Below are 20,620 nucleotides of genomic sequence, written 5' to 3'. Positions count from 1 at the left end.
TATTTTCAACTCTCTTCCCGATGTTTTAAAATGTGGTGAAACACAGTCTTTCGTATTTGGTATGTTACATGATCTGTTGACTCCGTAATGACTGACTAGTTACTGGTTCAGATTGAGCGTCAGCCATACCTTCGCTGCAGAGACATTTGGAGTAGGATGGCATGCACTGGCACTTGAAACCAGTTAGTGTATTCACGCATGTCCCACCATTGCGACACGGCTGCCCTACGCAGTGATCAACAGGATGCTCACAGTTGGCGCCAGTGTACCCAACTGGGCATGAGCAACTGTAGAACTGTACATCGTCCACACAGGTACCGCCATTCTGACAGGGTTTGGCAGCGCAGTCATGGATATTGATCTGGCAATTCACACCACTGTATCCTGCCTGGCACTTGCAAGAATAGGTGTTCACGCCACTGGTGCATACCCCGTTATTTTGGCAAGGGCTTGAGGCACATTCGTCGATGTTAATCTCACAGAATGTCCCACTATACCCCTGCGGACACTGACAGGAAAATGTTCCCGCTTTATCGATGCAGTTACCTCCATTCACACAAGGCGTTCGTTGGTTGCAAAGGCTGTACGGAAGTTCGCACTCGTTACCAGTATACTCATCGGTGCAAAGACATTTGTAAGCATTTACCTGTACGAGAGAGACACATTAAACGATCCTAGCAAGTTGTAACAGACGCATTCCTTGAAAACACAGATAGTAAATAACTTGACGTGATACATGTAGTGGAGCCTGAATTAAATGGTCCTAAATGGTTGCTCTCCGGAAATGACATAGTGATTGCCTGATGCAGGTATCTCTAAGACATCTGTTATACACAGAAGAGAAGAGATGTTATGTTATATATGATGTTTAAAAAAGCAATATAAATAGTTTGTTGAAACTTTGTAAAGAGGGGCTGTATTTGCTCATGACAGAAAGGTGACTGCTAAACAGGTTTGTCTACAACACTGGTGGCTTTACACCGCTTTTTTGCGGTACAGAGCAGAGCGCGATACGCGAACTGTAAACTACTCCGCTAAACCATCTGTCGTGGCGGCCGTGTCGGCTACTACAGTCTTATTCTACTAGCAATTGCATTGAGGCCACAGAATAGAGAATCTAATAAATCAAAGGTACCTTGTTGACACAAGTGGAGTCCAGATAACATGGTAACGCGAGACACTCGTTAGTCTCCATCTCGCAATTCCCTCCTTTGTATCCCGGTGGGCATTCGCATCGGTAAGATTCCTTCGTGTTCACACACGTTCCACCGTTCATGCAAGGACTCGAAACACATGTGTCCACCTCTGTAATCGCAATTTGGCATTTTTTCATTAGGTATAAGGGGATTAAGTGTGGCTAAGATTGTAGGCTTGTGTTTTGTAGGCTTCAGTAATGCCACGACCTACCACAGATTAAATACTTTACATCCGGGAAATAAATAGCAATGAATATGATAAGAACACGTACAGCTCAAATTCGTTTCCTTCTAACTTTTAACTTGTGCTGTTCAGAGGCGACGTGTTCTAAAGAGGAAAAACGAATGAAATTGACATCACTCGCGTCCCTGTTGGTATACGCTTCCTCGCGCGAAAGCCGGGGATAAAGTTAGTTGAATGTTCCTCCTTTGAGTCTCCTTTTGAGTTTTTAGGTTGTTCACACAACTGAGTATTAGCGTGTATAGTTGGCTGTACTGTCACGAAGCAATGGAAAACAACAGGGTACGAACAAATCATGGGTTAACCTGACAAAATCACTCAAATATATCTGATACTATTCCATTAAAGACTTCAAAAGGGTTGCATGGGCCTATGAACTCAGAATCCTACAGTTTAGAGTTTAGGACCGAAATACTGAAAAAAAGTCGCACCTGTACAGTAGTCTAAAGAACTTGCCCCAGTGCCGTGTGTAGATTCCTGACCAGGACAAGGTAGACAAGATGTTTGCCCATACTCCGTCTGATACGTTCCAGCAGGACAAGGCAAGCAAGGCTCTACTCCATTGTCTGAGTATGTTCCTGGAGCACATTGCACTAACAAATACAGACATTGTTAACAAGCAGCATCTTAAAACTAGGCATCATGGCAAAGATAATGTGTTGTGATAACCTTACGGGGAATACGAGTTACATGTAGAAAGTACACGTCAATGAGGTATGGTGTGGGGTGTGAAAATAAGTGAGTTAGTTTGTGTGGGTCAAACTTGAGCTTACCTCTTATTTTTGGATAAGTGTTGCCCTAATAAAAATTTAGTGGTTTTTGTACAGTTGTGGCCGGGGTTTATCTAGAATGATGGGGATTGGAAAATATTTCTAGAATAAAGTTCCCCATTTTTCATTTATCATACTGTGTATGTTTGGAGCCCACCACTGGCAAGACTAGAAGCGTTAGGGAGCTAACCTTTTCCTATATATCAACTTTAAGAACAGCAGTTCACCGAAAGAAAAACAGCAGCAACGTCAGCATAAACAACAGAAAAAAAAATTTGAAGCGTGACGTTTCTCAGTTGCGAACCCGCACACTTGAACGGGGTCAAGTTGAAGTAATAATAATGGTAATAATAATAATAATAATAATAATAATAATAATAATAATAATAATAATAATAATTGTCGCGGCTAATCGCCGTCGCAAAGTACGGAAAGAGTAAAGTACTTTGCCGTCGCAAAGTACGCAAAGTAAGGAAAGAAAAAAGCTGAATGAAGAATGTAATACAGGCCTTTCCACAAATACCACGTAAAATCGTCTTAAAATCTTATCAGAAATTTTCAAAAATGTTCTAAATATCTCGAAAAAAGGCTATGAGCACCTGTTATTGTTGTTTTAATAATAAACCGACTTTCAATAGCCAAGACCAAAATCTCACTTGTGGGAGTAAGAGATCGTTTACAACAGTAGTTCTCTATTCAGTGTTACAGGTGTTGCACCGGTAGTAGAAGGAGTAGTAGAGGAAAAAGATTCAGGATCACGAATGTTACCAGCACCCGCCATTTTGGAAAATGACTGCCTTAAGTGCTTTATATCATTCAAGGCGAAAACCACTGAACTGGATTGTTTCTTAGCGTGGAAAAGCTGGAAAACACAGGGCTCACCCCCAAAAAAGCTATAAATATTTCTAAATATCCCTTAATTGTCTAAATATTTTTATATCTTGTAAATATCTCGGAATCTTCTAAACATACTAAAAAAGTATCCAGATATTTGTGGAAACGGCCTGTAATTTTTGTCAAACAGAAACTTTCATTGAGAAACGAATTTACTTACTTCCGCAATCCTCAATTCCTGTGGCTGCGCTGATAACAGTAAGAGTACCCTCTGGACAACTAATACATTCTTTGTTTCGTTGTTCTGATGAGTAGGTCCCAGTGGGGCAGGTGAAGCATTTAGCTATGCCAGTTGAAGAATACAATCCCGGGCCGCATTCATCTGGAATGGTTAAAAAGGTACGTAGTTCATTTTGATTACGGTATGTAACTCAGCTAATGTAGAAGAAAGGTCAATAGGTCTTGTGCATGATTACGTCACTCGCTCTAAACACAGAATTTTTCAGGTACTCAGTAGAATACTCGTTAATTGCAACAAGTTCACAAACTCTTCTTATTCGACCACATTTCGGATTTGCATAGCTGAGTTAAAACACTGCTGGGAGTCAAAGAGGATTCATAACATGCCGCTGCGCTTTCTGCATATTTTTATTTTCTACGGTTTTATTTAGAATATTTTTTCCTTTTATTTGAAGTGGAAGGACCGCACTTTTGCCATCGTTGATAGCCAAATATCTCTATGAGACGCACCTGCAGGGAATCATGGTAGTTGTATTCATCAAAACAACTATCCAGTCCAAGATGATGAGTGCAACTACGATGATTCCCTCCAGGCACGTCTCAAAGAGGAAATTAGGCATTGGAAGAAATAAGGAAACAGTTGTGATGCCTCTATAAAATTGTGACAGACCTTCATTGATAGTACACGTTTTTGCTTGTTCCATCCCTATGTAATGACTTTAACTCTATGAAGATCTGCTAAGTCTGGTAGAGGGGGAGAATCTACCCTCCAAAGCTTCAAGTAAGAGGGATCACGAGATGACAACGTCATATAACGTGATGTATACGAAAATCATGTCTTTCAGAAGACGCTTGCCATGGAAAAATCCACGTCCGAGTATATTGAAAATTACCAAATTGTTTCCAGATAATTTTCAGATGAAGTCGCAAGGTTTCCCTCTTTTTGTTTCAATATTTTAAGTCAGCGTGGAACATTTGTCCCTATTTCCAGTCTGAATAGAGTTAAACTGGAGAGCGTATGTAACTATTCCATAGAAGTTAAATTTAAAGTCTTTGAGGCATTTTACACCTTTTTTAATGTGAGCAGTAGGACTACAATCTTTCTATTTTTCGAGATCGTCACATCTCTGTAGTGGCGAGGGATGGCGACGTGAAACGTTTTTATCCCCCAGTATCATTTCCACTGACTTTCTTTTAAAGAAATCCAAAAGGAGAAACTTTTTAGCGTTTTTAGCTTCCACTGTAACTGTGAAATTTGTAATTGTAACTTTGGAATGTAATTATTCTAAAGCACTATTAAGCTAAATGGAAATAGGGCTATATAAATAAACTATTATTATTATTATTATTATAATTATATTAACTTAAGATGGCACAGAAAAAATTTAGACTGTTTCGCCTTTATACGTGATTTATCAAACAGTTGCGACAGGCAGACAGAAACAAATACCTGTGCAAGATGTAAAATTGTGTTTCCTTGTTCCTAGAGTCCATGTCCCTTCTGGGCAGTCCTCACAGCCTAGAGCGCCTTCATTGGGACTATACGTGCCTTCTGGGCACAACAGACAGTCATCTGCGCTCTTGTCGTAATACGTTCCCACAGGACAGCGGGCTAAAAAGAAAACTCCCTCGTTGTTTATGACGTTATAATAACGATCTACACATTTTCAATGATGAGTTACAGCAGCAATGGAATTGCGCTCAAGTAGGTATATATATTTTACGGTGGCAAGTAGCAAATGGCCTAAAACATCGAAGGATCGTTATACGAGAGAGCTAATCACCAGAGTACCAAATGCTGGCTGGTTCCAGCACGAAATTTGTAAGATAACTCTTATCTACTTATCAGTAACCTGACTGTCACTGAATATCTGTTTTTCTTTTCTCTCTGAAATATACTGGTGGCTTTGATAATGAGACATGTTAAATGTCATTTGTGTTACTTTGTGCCTAGCTGTCGATACCATGCAAGTCAGCTAATCGTTTATGTAAGGGGCCACGACGATAGCTACGGCAGTCTATGTAAGTAACAATTCATCTCTCCATAAAACAAAAGCAAATACAATTGTGTACTTACTGCATTTTGTTATTGATCCCGTGTCTTTGTTGCAACTGGTGTCACTCGATTCACATTTCCTCACCACGGCACCGTCTTCTGAACAATAAGCTTCCACCGGTCCGAGGTTTATGTTTTCAACGTTGTAATCTTTTAATTCGAGTCCTGATGATGCCTGATATTCTGACCAGTTAACTGTTTCGAAGCCTTCATAGACTTCTGTTCTCGACTGCTCGTTATCTGCCTTCTCTTGATTGAATGCGTCTTGCCCTGCTTGGTCATTGGTGCCTTGCTCGAGGCCAGTATCTCTCTTGATGTAATTATAATTGAAAGTCACCTTGAAATCAGACGTGAATCGAAAGTTTGGTCAATAATCACAACCAAGATTAGAGCGACGTGCAGTTGTGCAGCTACACAACAGAACATCACTTGATTGAATGAATAAAATGCCAAGAAATGCATGAAGAAATGCATATAAATAACCAGAAATCAAATGGATCACACAACAAGTACGATGTTTTTTATGGGTTTGTTTCACTGTACTTAGTGGCGGATCCAGACCTTCAGTTAAGGGGGGAGGCGCGGGGGAAGGGGGGCGCACGTTAACGTAAACTAGTCGCCCGTTGTCTTTGGCCATGCATAGTGAGCTGTGTATTAAAATTATGAGATGCAGTATGATGGCATGGGAAATATTAATAATGAAGTACCCCAGTTAACGTATTGGCCTTAGTTTCAGTTCAAGTCTAAGACATCAAATCCCATCAGGATTTTAATAATTACACGCACGTAGAAAAGTCTCATACCTCTCTTACAGAACGTCTTTTTCGTCGCCTTTCTGCGGCTGAAAGCTCTCCACAGTATACTTCCACCGTTTCCTCGTTGCAATCGTCGGGTTTCAACGTGCAGAAAATTGGAGGGACTTCAGCACTAGTTAGAAGGCCAAGGAAATTCGACGTTATGTTAGCTTGTACGTTTGGGTCATTGCAATCTCCATCGTAGTAGAAATTTGGACTCATTTTAATCATGATCCAACTGGGATTCTCAGTTACTGTTGTTGTAGAAAAAAAGCAAGTAAGGAAATAGCTGATCAACTGGAACAGGAGAAAAATAATATTGTCTGTCCACACTGGCTTGTGGTGGTGAACTCAGTCCAGCTCATTTCTCAACAAAAGTGCAATCGATTGAACTCACAATGACATACGGCTAGCTACGATACAGATGTGTTCCTACTCTGATAAACTTCAGACTGAGGCTAAATGAGCAATTTTAGGACCACATCTACTAAAATTCTTTCTTTTCTTTTTATCATGTTAATCAGGATCAGTAATTGTTATCTAAACCCTGCTGCGGTTTGGAAATTAAAAACAATAAAGGAGAGATGAATTAAGGTAAGTGTAGGTAAAGTCTGCATACAAGCTAAGTGCCAAGTGGCCCATCAGGCCGGAGCCTGTAGCATGAAGCGACTGGGGTATTTCTACTCCCCACTGGATGGGATACTAGTCCATCGCTGGGTTACCCCAAGCATTAAGTTCGCCGGTACCCATTTATACACCTGGGTGGAAAGAGGCACTGTGAGAGTAAAGTGTCTTGCACAAGAACACAACACAATGTACCCGAGCAGGGTTCGAACCCAGACCGCTTGTTCTGGAGACTAAGGTATGAGGCCACCGTGCCTCCCACAAATAAAGGACACTGTACACGGTGGCGAGAAGATATAATTTTTATGTTCGAGTGGCAAGAACAATATCTCACGAGTGAGCGCAGCCATGAGAACATAAAGTTCATATCATCGAGCTAACGTGTAATGTTCTTTTTATTCTATAGACATACTGATGAGGGCGTTTTTGACGATTTTCCGAAGATTTCCGAAAATTCTCCAAAACTTGTCCGAAGATCACACGAACGTTGCCGAACATTTTTCAAACAGATTGCCGAAGACTTTCGAGGAAGACCGGAAGATGTTTCGATCACACACCAACGAATTTAAGAGAGAATTGATACGAAAAAAACGCTCTGATTGATCAAAAACCTATGTTTTATCAGAGTATAAATACCTCTTACTAACCGAGTTCGAGGTCCGTACTGTAAGTTGCGGACCGAGTTTTTTCCTCTTCGGTTTATGGCCCAAACGCAAGCGCGCGGGTTATAAATCGAAGGGGGAAAACGAGGATCCTTAACTTACAGTACGGACAGAGAAGACGAGGCTAGTAAAATATTTATTATATCAGTGCTGTGTGCCTGATGGGTTCAGAAACGATTTCAATTCACGCTGACTCGGAAAAGTTTCAAATTTCTGACGCACCTCGAAAGTAAAACGAGTCAGTTTGAAATTGTTTTTAAGTCGTTAGCACGCTTTATTACACAATTTAGAGTATAAGAAAGTTTTAAACTTTCACTTGCGCGCATGCTATAAAAGTTAAGAACACTTGGCGATAAATACGAAACAGTTTGGTAACAAAACCAACTTGAAATTTTAGCGGGCCTTGCAGGAGCATACGGCCCGCTAAATTGACCAATCACAGCGCGCGCACTGCTTTTTACGGCTCGTGCTTTTTACAGTTTCCCTCGTGTTCTCAAATGCCCGTCGCGTTTTATCACAGTGTAATACACGGCATAGGCTTCTTTATTTGTTAAGTAAAACATTCGTGTCTATAATAAAATGAATTACTGCTGCTGGTTAAAGTCAAAACAGGACGACATCCTTGTGCAAGTGTGCTATTACGGAACCATTCACCTAACGTACCTGCACAATCTGGCCACGGTAAATCAGTACTGTACTCTTGGTCTGGTCTGGCGTAAAATTGCCATACTCCGTCTTGGCAGAAGTAGTACAAAGGAGGGTTGAACACAAAGTCGTTGCCACTTTGACACTGCACCTGACAATATGTGTCTTCTACAATCGTGTTGCAAGACAAGGCACCATTCTCCGGAGGTTCATATAGTGGACAGGTCAATTCTTCAAAATAAAGTTGGGTAATAAAGGTAATGATTTGAAAAAAATGAACCTGAAACCTAAAGCTTGCATTCTTGCGATGGAGAGCCATTGAAATGCATAAGTTTATCTTATCTTGGACAATGCGACAAACTCATGGAGAAACTTAATAAAACTCTGTGATGTTATTATTATTATTATTATTATTATTATTATTATTATCATTATTATTAAGGAAAGGAGAACTCATGGTGTACTAACAGGGAACCAGTAAAATACCACTGAAACGGTGAAACCACAGAAAGCTAAAGAGGGCCCATATTAAACTCGTGAGAACTCTGTCTCTGGCATAGGAAAATTCATCGAAAGGACTTGCAGAGAGATACATGCCATGGAAATCTTGGAATACTCGCGGAGAACATGAGGAACAACTGAAAAGTGCTGTTGGGTATAGAGTGACTAAAAGATATAGTCATCACTGTATAAAGGTAAATATTTTGTGGAAATGTCCTGCAATTACAATTCAATTTTTCACGCGACGAGCCAAGTACTCACTCTCGATTGTAATTCTGAATGAGCAGTCTAAGTTTTCGTTGTCGTTGCCATCACGGACGATGTACAACACTTCAGTGGAACTGGGAACCGAGAAATATGAACCAGATTGTCTCTCTGAGTAGATGTAGGGCGGTACTCCGGAGTTGTCGGTACATTCGGGCTGGTCCCAGTTCACCCTTATTTCATCACCAGTGGCGTTGGCGATGGTTTGGTCCGGTGGACAGAAACCACAGACTGGAGCCTCAGTATCTACAGAAATCAAAGCAGTAGGATCATAAATCTCATCAGCTTTCCATTTAACTAGGCACACACAAGAGGTTACGTTGCAGAGACAAAATCCTGTACTATTCCCTCGAGGTAATCGAGAAAATGTTGAAACGTCTCTACTTACCATTTACAAAATAAGTAAAAGTACAGGAATCTGAGTTGTTAGCATCGTCTGTCACAACGTATTTCACTGCGTTTGTGCCGATCCCTAACAGCTTGGGAAGAGTTGTATCCACATTGACATCGTTTATCGTCAGTACGACCTTAATGTCATCCTCCGTTATTCCAGGTTGATTCTCCGTCAGAGAGTTGTCAGTGAATGAAAAATTCCAACTAACTGATGATGTATTTTTCCCTGCATCGTTGCCTACAGTAGTAGTACCGTCGGGGCAGGTTAGTCTAGGAGGTTGATAATCTAACAAGAGGTATAAACAGGTGTTATTAGCGGAGTTTGTTTGTTTTCTTTTTATTGTATGTTTGCTTTTTTAGGTTTGTTGACGGCTAGGTCACAAAGAGCTCAATTATCCCAAAATCACTATTCAAAGTTCAAAATTTCAAGTAACAAAGACACGATCAAACAATTCTCAGCAACGCATTCAAAGAAGCTCACGCTGGACTCACAGGCCAATTAACCCGGCCAAGGTTAAGGCATCGAGAGCACGACAATTCACTACAGACAATACAGTGTAGTGGACGGCTGCTGTAACTTTGCGCGGATTTAATCTGGCAATCTTAAACGTTTGCTGTCGCCTGTTGTTTCTGATAGATCATTTCTGCGTCTTAGCTTGGGAAAAATGAAAAAAAGTATAGGCCTTGCAATCACCGCCCCCCAACCCTTTTTCTTTCTGCAACATCGAGTTCTGCTCTTTTAGCTCTCCTTTGGCAGCTTTGACGGTTAGACAGCCTCTCATGGCTGAAATAAAAAAAAAATATATATATATATATATCTATACTAGTTGAAACATATTCTTTTTTACTAAGCTGCAATGCTCTCAATTACAAACTAACGTTGCACTAACATGGCAAAAGGCCTGTCAACAAAATAAGTTGACCAAAGATTGAATTTTGAAATTGTGAGATATTTCCGCATTTTTTGCAATATCATGTGTCTTTTTCCCTCCTTAACGAAAGTACACACCGTATTAAAAATGTTGGTTAGTTATATTTAAGAAATAGAAAACATTTACCGCGTGTCCATAGAGTTATAGAAAAAGAGGTTTGGGAGAACGAGTTCGAGTTCTAGTTCTCCCAAACTTCCACGAGTGTTTCTATTTATCAGTTATATTATGAGCTCGAGAGCGAATAATCTAATTGTTTTAGTATAAATCTACTAGTCGTTCAGACTTTACCTAAATCCACCACGTAGACACCTCGAAAACGCAAAGAAGTGGCCGACATTTTGTTAACAAGCGCTACTCACTATCAACAGCAGAATAGATAGTGAGTAACGTAGCCGATCAGGAAACAGCATTCGTGATAGAACGCCAGTAGATTCATACTAAAATGTGATAAATAGTGAGGAGCGTAGTAGTGTGTCCTTGTTACTATTGTCATTGAAAAGTCCCATAAGGGGAGTGTCTATAAATTATTTGTAGAGTCTGCTGGGCTGCCTGTGGCTGCCTGTAACAAGTATTATAGGATAGGTCTTGTTGTTATCAAACACGTGTGCGTGAAAACGGAAAAGCAAGGTTACGCTGTCTTCAATGCGGCTTGAATGTGAACAAAAGAGTATTACGCTATTGTTTGTTTGTTTGTTTGTTAACAAATTGACGGCCGCTTCTGGCGTTTTCGAACTGTCTGTGAAGGGGTTTTAGATAAAACTTTGAACGACTAGTAGATTTATTCTAAACCAATTACATGTAGATTATTCGATTTCTATGCGTAATAGTTGACTCGAGCTGCACCCTCGTCAACAATCACGCGATAGAAATCTCGAGCTCATAATCTAATTGTTTATGAATAGAATTCTACTAGTATACTAATGCAAATACTGCAATCGGATTGGCTGAGTTACTCCTACACTATCAGCCATTAGCGTGCAGCGGCTCTCGGTTGTCTACGAAATGGCCACGTTTTTTTCATTTTTCCGAAGTTTTGGAGGAACATTTGGACGCAAATGGCTAATTAAATTCCTGAGAAGGATCAAAGAAGGTAACGTTGTTTTGACCTTAAAAACTTGAAAGTATTGGAAAAAACAAGCACGCGCGAGTAAAGAACTGCCAATTTCCAATAATAATTCAGTCTGTGCGATTTTGTTACTGAGCGTGAAGTTTAATGATGCGTAGAAAAAATAACTGGAAATCGCAATTTACGTTTATTTCAGTTAGAATTCTACTAAAACAATTAGAATATTCGCTCCCGATTTCTATGAGATCATATTTGATTCGGCCTTCGGCCCCATCAACTATCACATCATAGAAATCTCGAGCTTATAATCTAATCGTTAAATAGCTAGAAACACGATTTTAAATCAATCAGTGCGCGTATTTTCTTTGTGCTATTTTCTAAATATCTTTTTACAACGTTTACCTTCACAAGCTGGCTTAGTTTCCCTGTAATCCCAGCTGCCATTGGATTGGCATGACCTTATGTCAGACAATACATCCACTGTGAGGTAATTGATGTAATATCCACTAGGGCATGTCAGCGTGCAAACGGTGGGGTACGGCTGGGTGCCATTGTTGCACGAGTCAGGGAAGAAAGTACCGACGTCGTCTCCGAGTAGGTTTGGGCATGTCACCACTGGCAAATTAGATGAGAATCATATTCAAATGTTTCGTCTTCTATAAAACGGTAGACTTATGATATATACATATTTTATTTATTTAAACACGGTAAAATCTTCAGTGACACTACAATAAAGAAAAGAAGTTCAATTATAACTACGCTGTTTCACAAGCTTAAGATTGCCGTGTGGTAGCCTGACCGACAGTTCACGGTTATAAAGTTGGTCGATGTCCCTTTTGAAGCGTCCAAGAAAGTCTTATTTCCTTAAATAGACGGGTAGGCTATTCTATGATAGCGCCCCGCGGTAGCAAAAGCCACGCTTGCAGTAGTCTGTACGCGGCTTGGGCAAGTCTAGTTTGAGCTCAGAATCTCTTAGAACATACGGTGTACGGCAGATGCTAAATACGTTTTGCAGGTACGCCGGAGAAAGCCCCTCAATTGCTTTAAACATCAACATCACCTTAAACTTTTTCTGGCGTGTGGAGAGATTGTCCCAGTGGAGTCAAATTTAGGAGGAAACTGGCACGTGGCATAACTGGACCTGGTAATGACCCAGGCAACCATATTTTGGATTTTTTTAATTTATCGCTCAAGGTAACGTTGAGTTCATCGCAAACAGGGCTACAATAGTCAAAGCGGGGTAAAATCAACGCATGGTAGATTTGGAGAGCGGTGCTTTCAGAGATGAATACACGTTTAAGGGCGCCTATGGCTGAGGACATCTTGCTCATTTCGTCTATATGTCTTGTTCATGAAAGGTGTTCGTCAATTACCACGCCCAGTGATTTAACTTCTTCTGACCTTGTTATCGATTTTCCGTCGATCACAACATTAATTTGGTTATTCGAAAGAGCATGTACTCGTTGATTTGACCCAGTTACGATAAATTCAGTCACAGTAACATTAAGGCTTAGCCTATTGGTTACAGCCAGCAATTAAGTTTTCTTAGCTCTGAGTTTACGACATTTTCAAGGTCAGCGATTGTACTAGCAGCGTAAGTTATATTTGTGACGTCAGCGAATATCCTCGCAGAGGTTGAACTGAGGCAACTGGGCAGATCATTAATGAGAACTAAGAATAAGAGTGGTCCAAGGTTACTACCCTGTGGGACACCACAGGAATCTGGGGCAACACGCGATAAATGGCCATTTATGCTGCATTTTTGGCTTTGGTCGCAGAGATATGATTCAAAACATTTGGGACTACTCGTGTCCACGCCATATTTATGAAGCTTCCGCAATGGGAGACTATAATAAGAGGAAACTAGTTATGATCTACAGCTGAACCCCGCCTTACGGCCACTCCGTTCATTCGGCCACTTCGTTATCACGCCACTTTATTCTGGCCAGAACAAAAGCTCAGTCAGTCATTTCCTTATTTATTTAAAGGACACCCCCCCCCCCCCCGCCCCCCTTTATACGACCAGTTTTTTGTGGCCTGTAAGTGGCCCGATAAAGAGGTTCCACTGCAATTCAATATATTTTATAATTATAAGGCTCTGTCTCACAAGGACTGGGAAATACCAAATTCGCGAATTTGATTGGTTTAAATCGATATTGGTCTAGGTTTTCCCATCCAGACCGGCATCTAAACCAGTAATGTTTTGCAGTGAACAAGCTGCAAACTAAAATGCAACTCTACTAACAGTATATATTTAAGGAAGTGCCAAAAAGCCTGATAAGAAAAAAAGTAAAGAAGACTTTGGAAGAATTAAGTTTAGCTCATCGCGGTTCACAAGCAAAATGTCAGCTAGTATAAACCAGTTACATTAAGCGAATTAAACTATTCTTGTTTGCCATATAATAAACATCGTATTAACCGAGCTTAGCCTGTCTCTATGGTCGTCTGTACAGACCTCACTGCGTTCGGTCTGTACTCACGACCTCGATCGAGACTTTCCAATACAGACCTCCTGCTCGGTTAATAAGAGCTAATTATATTTTCAGGACAAGTATAAAAGGTCATAAAAATTATGGAAAATATTGTTTGTCTCTTCCTGTGACCCTTCCTGTGTTCCCAGTCAAAATTCTATCCGAACCTGCATCCTAGTGGTCACCAGTCGCTAAGGACTTCCAGGGAATACATTCAAGAAATTAAACGTTGTGACAGGGCTACACGATTCCCGCTGTTTGCAAATGTAGTTTCTATGCCTTTAGAGTTTCGATCTCACCAGTGTGTCTTTGAGCGATTTTCATCTTTGTACGAGATAACGAGAGGCTCTTCACATATCTCCCTCAGCAAAGGCCGATGTTTCTTTGGTTAAATCTTAAATCGCCGTCTGAAAAGCTCTTACTTCAAAGAAATATGGGTATATCTTCTTCGTCTTATAAATGGGGTCATAAGCAAGCAAAAGCTAACGATAAAAACCTACTTTTCGGTGTCATTTCATGACGTCATTGTCAAGGCGAGTTGAGAGAGGTCAGTGAAAAAATGAATTTTTTAACTCGCAGAATTTGTACAATGGGCTAATGAACTGACGCCTGAACGTAGGCTTTTATCGTTAGTTTTTGCTTGCTTATGCGTACCTAAATCTTTAATGAAAGCAACTGTTCCGCCCTTGAAGTAGTAGATTGTGCGAATAATATCTTACATTCGCAAGAAGGAGGATCTGGAGACCAGTCTCCACTCAGCTGACACGTAATGCTCTCGCTTCCAATTCTGTCATAGCCAGTCGAGCATTGAAAGCTACAGGTAGTTTGGTAAAGCAAATCAGTGGCTGCGCTTTCGTCTGGATTGGTACATGTGCCAGTAGGGTTTTCAGCATTATAGACAATAACATAAGGACATCGTATATCTGATAAAACAAGAGAATTACTAATTAAAAGGGTGCTATCATGATTATGACTACGAAAAGTAAAAAAAAAAAAAAAAACAGAAGACAAATTTTCATTAATCAGTTGAAACCTAGTATATATAATTGTCTAGTTTATCTAAAATTACTTTCTTCTTCTTCCAAATTACCTCTACCTCCTTCATTGCCGAAGATTCTTCTGGAGACGAGAACATAAACGCACAGAAAGTATAACACAATTTTCCAGTTCCAATCGTTATCTATCGGAATGAAAAAGCGAGTATAATTTTGGGTAAACGAGAAATTTCCACAGCTTTTTCCAGTTCTCCTAAACGAGTGTTTCTATTTGGCAATTAGATAATGCGCTCTCGATTTCTATATGCGATGTTATTACCTCAGAGGAATCGACAAGTGAAACTAAACTTCTGGCTTTAATAGCGAAATGACCGTCGGACTGAAAGTAACGACCGACCTTGTTTGATCACATTTCCAAGCACCGAAAAGAGATGAAAAAACTTCGAGCTGCCAGTAAATTTGCTCAAACTGACTTTCTTGAGGTTTGATATGTCTTCTTAATCGAAGCTGAAACAAGGGTCATGATTTCCACATTCCAAACACCAAGAAGCCGGATGAACGAACTTCGAGGTGTTTGTCAATGTGCTCAAACACTTTTTTGAGTGTTTGATACATCTTGTAGATCGAAGCTAAAACTAAGGGTCATGATTTCCTTTCTTTAAACTCGATGAATTATTAAAGCGCTTGAAAATGACATTTGAAGTTACAGCTGTGTATGCGAGCCGTTCATTCAATTTATTCGAGGTACATTCTATTTCACCTGATCTTTAGCCCTTTATAATTATAGAACAGTATTGCTGCTATTAGTTTACCAGCCGAAATTTACAAACTTAATCCTCGGCATTCCTGTACACACGTAAGGTGACAAATGGTCGAAACATTGTTCCTTTAAGGGCCCATTAATCGATCTTTTCGAGCCGTTGATGAGGAAAATTTATTCTCATATAACCTCATCATTTTTAGTTACTTCAGAGTTATTTCATGTGTTTTAACTTTTTGATGAACAGAAACAATAGTGATGACGTAGTCAGGCCACGCCCACGATCATGTGACTAATACTAAAAAAACGCAAAGGCTCCCAGGCAAATTACTTTATCGGGATTTTTTGCATTGATTTAATATTTTCATTATTTCCTCATTACGCTATGCATAGATTTTGTCTCATTTCTAAAAAGTCAGATTTTGAGAGAATTTCAAAATATTAAAAAGTTCGTAATATTCTGAAAAAAGCATGATTTCGAAAAAGGAATGCATAGCTATGTTTCCAACGTTGATTTTAATTGAAATCCATCAAAAAAGGCTGGATTTAATGAAAAACCGCGTTTCCTTTATATACACGCCCGAGATACATTGGGAGTTACCCTATCAGCGCGTGCGCAATTTACACTACCAGTGCACTTCGGTAAAATCAAACAAAGCCACACGGAGTTAGTTTTTCTCTTTCTATTGTTCTTGTTTTTCTGTCTTTCTCTTATTTTGTCTTTGCTCGTACTTTTTTTACTTTCCATTTTGTGAAAAACAAAGAAAAACATCTAAATTGTAAGCGAATTTGGAAGTTATAGAGTAGTTTCTATTTTCCGCGCTCAGGCTGACGTAAGTAACCGGGAGTGAAATTTCACCTCCTCAGCAACGCGCGCGAGCGCGCGCATAAATCGGTTAATGGGCCCATAAAGGAGTTTTGGAACGGTTTATCCATCTTGAAAAGTTTAGCTTAAATTTTTCAAGTTCGTCGTTTGTAATCCGTGCAATAATCTTCTCCATCCTAAACCATCCTTGTTCCTTTATGGTTTATTATTATCTCTTTAGTATTTTTCTACATTAGTAACCCGCTATTTTCAGGTGTCCTTCAATTTAAGGGCAATTTTTGAATTCTTTGGGCAAGATAATTCAAAATACCACTCCTTGACCCTTTGCTACTAATCTCTTTTGTGTATGTAATGTTTGTCCACGTACCTGGACATGTCACAACGGTCCCACTCCAAACCATAACGTCATATTCATCAATGGTGCATGTTCTAGTAGAACTCCCGGTCAGTTCGTGTCCTTCGGAACACTGAAACTCGCATGTGGATCCGTAAGTGTTGTAGCAGTTTCCTACGATTTCTCCATTTTCAGGGGCAGTCAGCGTCTCACAGATACGTACTGTTTGAACAAGTAGAGATGAAAAACAAAACCAAACTTATCATTTTGTTTTATCATTATTTTAAAACGAACTTTAACTTTCTTTTCGAGGTCAACATGGCATTTTATTTGTCAGTGTACGTTATTTTATTGATATGATACTTTATCTACTTTCGTTTTAGCCAGTTGTTCGTTTTAATACCATAGGGTAAATTATTTTATTTATTGTATTACATTTTATTAGTTACTTGTAGGTCCACATCAGCCTCATTGGCTGCCGATTTTGCAACCTGTTTCACTAAATAAAGTGATGATGATGATGATGATGATGATCTTACACCCATCTGTTAATCCTCAGACGTTAACGCAAACGCATGCCCCACATCGAAGAAAGCGTAAGAGGTAGGGAGGTGTGTGTGGACGGAACCCATCGCCTGTATTTTCTTTTCAATAAGGTTATTTGCGTTTAATCGGGATGGCCCTCGACTAGCTGGTGATGGTGTCGTCTGACGTCACGTGAAGTTAAGTTTAAATAGGTACTAATTCTAAAATGTTGATAAAGAAATTGGGAGACCGCTAGCGGATAGGTTGGCTGCTAAGTTAGCCTTTAATAGCGTTGAATTTCACCTGCCGTTCCTAACTTTAAAATTTGCACTGAATTATTATCGAAACTTGTTTGCTCTCAGATCCAGTCTTGCTCAACATTATTTTTCGGTCAAATATGATTACTCCCTGTTTTGTACCTCACTCGGTCCACATAAACTATATAGGCATACAATAATAACAAAGAGAAACTACAAAATTGTACAACACGTGGTTTGGCCTTCATTATTTGCTAATCATGTAGAAGATTATACGAGTACATAAACATTTGAGAACATTTACGAGGGAAAGTGAGGAGTTCCCTCATTTTCTTTTGGCATTTACAACCAAATAGAAAAGCTTTTGAACAAAAAAAAGCAAACTTGTAAGTGACCATTGGAAAAAATATTGGAACATTGGCATTTTGATTACGTTAAAATGAATTTATTTTCACTTTAACAACATGTATGCCCACGAAAATGCTTAAAGTCCGTAAAAGACCACCTACCTCAAAATAAAAATTTAATTAACAACCAAATTGGTTTACAAGAACACATTTGATAATTTCTCGTGATTTGCAGAATCTCCTCGTGCTTTTCCAGGCAAAAGGGCAAGGTTACTTTTACAGCTAGGCCTATAGTGTCGTAAACCTATGCAATACTTTCCACTGGCATACCATGAACGTGATATTCCAGAAGTAATGTAGACGAGTATGTATACAAAGAAAATCAGGTCAGCAGTGGGATATTTAACAAACAAAGAAGCCTCGACAGTGCTCTGTTCTGTTGTAAAGCACGCAGGAAGCGGTAGAGCACGAAAGAAGTGTAGGGGAAAACACGAGACGTAGTCGAGTGCTCCACCGCTTCCTAAGTGCTTTGCAACAGAACAGAGCACAGTCGAGGCTTCTTTATTTGTTTTATGATAAAGAATCCAATAATTTCCCCACGCCTTTGGCTGAATTTTCAAACCAAAGTTTACTTTCCAAACGAGCAAAAGTGGCGTCAACCGTGCACTGTTCTCTGATAAAGCACGCTACAATAAGCCAATCACAATCCTTGTTAGAATTGTTCAAACAATTTGATTGGCTAACTAAGCGACAGCTGTCAATCACAAACTGGACTTCAGCTAAACTTTCAGTTTCGAGTAGTTTGAGCGGCTTTCGAGAAAAGAACGATGCCTTCAAAGTTCGCTTTTAAGTTAGTTTTTAAATACGGATCTAAAGGCATGTGAAGGTTTATAGTTCAGAGGAATCCGGCCGTATTGTGACCCATGAAAACGTGTACTTTTCCAGTGCAAATTACGAAACGCGGAGCTCAAAGCTTGCGGATGAAAATGCGAAATACCGAGTTGAATTTGAAAGGAGCTACAGTTATTTACGGCTTGTAGCCGCATGCAGCAAGATTGCCCGAACTAGCTTAAAAGTTAGAAAGACTAAACGGCTAGCGCTCCCACTGGTTCTACTCCGAGCACAGAAGAGAATATCGGAGCAAGCTTTGCAGTGACCACTCGTCGGTTCACTTCCCTGAGATGACCGGAGAACGAGCGTTACTACACTGTATGTAAGTGTTGTTTGAGCAATTGATCATTTTTACAAGAATAAAGCTTTTCATCATAAGCAGAGACAGTTCAATTGTTCTTTTCTGTCGTTGTCTTACTTAAGTATAATTTCTGCCTTCGTAACAAATATAATGTCTTTTATCGAAGCACTGTTTAGGTTGAGAATTTGTTTATTTCGCTACGTGTTTTAATTTGTCGGCGGGAATCTAGCAAAACTTGTTATTTTAGAAGTTTTAACACAACTGTTGCTAACAATGGTCTCTTCGAGCCGTATTTACTACAGACAAATAGCTCGTTTCCATTGTGTTTGTCTGAATCACAGGGGATGTTTAATTTGGGGCAAATTTGTCAAAAACAATATTAATTATTGGATGAGGTTTTGTGATATCCAGAATAATCATGGTCGAGGTAGGGGTTAGCTTCGTGGAGTCTTACTCGAGAGAGAATCGCAGAAATTTGAAATGGAGTACTACCATTTCCATAAACCAAACGTAATTCAAACGTATACAGCAGCAGGCAAAACCTTTCGATGGTCAAGGTAATATAAGAGGATTGAGTTCTTGCATGTAACCAGTTTTAACCGGCCGAGAGCCTATCAACACCACCATTAAGAGAAGACGCTGGAAATGGATTGGTCTCACACTAAGGCGTGGAGAGAGGAACATAGCGCGCCACGGGATGAATTGAAACCCACAAGGCACACCGAAACGTAGACATAAAGTTACGTGGCGCAGAAGCATTCAGAAAGACCAGGGCCGGGTTGTTCAAAGCCTAATTAAGGTGATTCCTCACATTTGCATTGCGCATCCTTACTGCGCATAATTTATGGCGTCATTAGCGCGCGTTCGTGCACGCGCACATTGAAAACATGGCGGATTTGCCTTGATATTGAGTTCCGTCAGTTGAAAAATGGCTATAGCTCACTAACGAACTCGGGCACCCCAAATTTTTTTCCAGTCATTTTAATAAACTAATCATAGCAGCTGCACTGTAGTCTTTTCTATTTTGCAGTTTGATAGCCGTGGCAAGCAATTTGGTTCCAATATTTTAACAAGGATTCAGCTGTCTGTCAAAATCAAACTTAAAAAGTTTATTTGTGTCTGAAACAAATATTGACTGTAATTTGAGACGTGTTTTCATGAGTCTGGGCTCACAAAGAGTTTACAATAACTTGGAATGCGTTCTTGTAATAAGCATTAAATAATGCTAAAATGGAACATTTTTAATGCCTCACTGCTCCTTAACGAGCATGGGCACCTCTCCCCCCCCCCCCCCCCCTTTTTTTTTACTTTATGATTGAAGTTCTCATATGATAAATATAATTCAGTGGACAAAGTTTGAACAAAAATCTATTGGCAGTTTTATTTCAGGGGAATTACCTTAAGCTAACCCAGGATTAGCGAGAATTTTGATGCGAGCTTTGTAACTTTTAGGTGAAGTTTTCTGTTTATACCGTTTGTCCTTCAGTTTTGAGCTAGACTAAGCTCAAACTACACAAAACGTAAGCAGTAAAAAACAATTTTATGCAAGAGAAATTAATACTTCGGTTAACTTATAATCCTGGGTCAGCGTTAACCGACTTTCGAACAACTCGGTCCTGATGGAGATCAACATGGGTTGGTGCGAGGCAAAAAGAGTGGCTGAAGACCGTCAGAGATGGAAAGTCACGGTAGAGG

The 20,620-nt window shown here is 39.8% G+C and overlaps 1 protein-coding gene across 1 annotated transcript in view; it reads right to left on the bottom strand.

Moving 5' to 3' along the window:
- Positions 1–20,620, bottom strand: part of LOC110065408 (sushi, von Willebrand factor type A, EGF and pentraxin domain-containing protein 1-like) — a 42,382-nt gene that overhangs the window by 16,386 nt on the left and 5,376 nt on the right. Inside the window, exons 4-16 of the mRNA XM_089273768.1 lie at positions 16,638–16,826; positions 14,409–14,612; positions 11,621–11,833; positions 9,216–9,506; positions 8,825–9,073; positions 8,081–8,293; positions 6,141–6,385; positions 5,359–5,674; positions 4,732–4,893; positions 3,262–3,423; positions 1,869–2,030; positions 1,136–1,305; positions 130–646 (exon numbers count right to left, since the gene is read on the bottom strand). Coding sequence (XP_089129894.1) covers positions 130–646; positions 1,136–1,305; positions 1,869–2,030; positions 3,262–3,423; positions 4,732–4,893; positions 5,359–5,674; positions 6,141–6,385; positions 8,081–8,293; positions 8,825–9,073; positions 9,216–9,506; positions 11,621–11,833; positions 14,409–14,612; positions 16,638–16,826 — 3,093 coding nt within the window. The remainder of the gene's footprint in view (positions 1–129; positions 647–1,135; positions 1,306–1,868; positions 2,031–3,261; positions 3,424–4,731; positions 4,894–5,358; positions 5,675–6,140; positions 6,386–8,080; positions 8,294–8,824; positions 9,074–9,215; positions 9,507–11,620; positions 11,834–14,408; positions 14,613–16,637; positions 16,827–20,620) is intronic.

Source organism: Orbicella faveolata, unplaced genomic scaffold, assembly GCF_042242905.1.
Source record: "Orbicella faveolata isolate gen_17 unplaced genomic scaffold, um_ofav_v1 contig_35, whole genome shotgun sequence".
NCBI classification, from domain to species: Eukaryota; Metazoa; Cnidaria; class Anthozoa; order Scleractinia; family Merulinidae; genus Orbicella; species Orbicella faveolata.
This window is presented reverse-complemented; position numbering and strand designations above follow the sequence as displayed.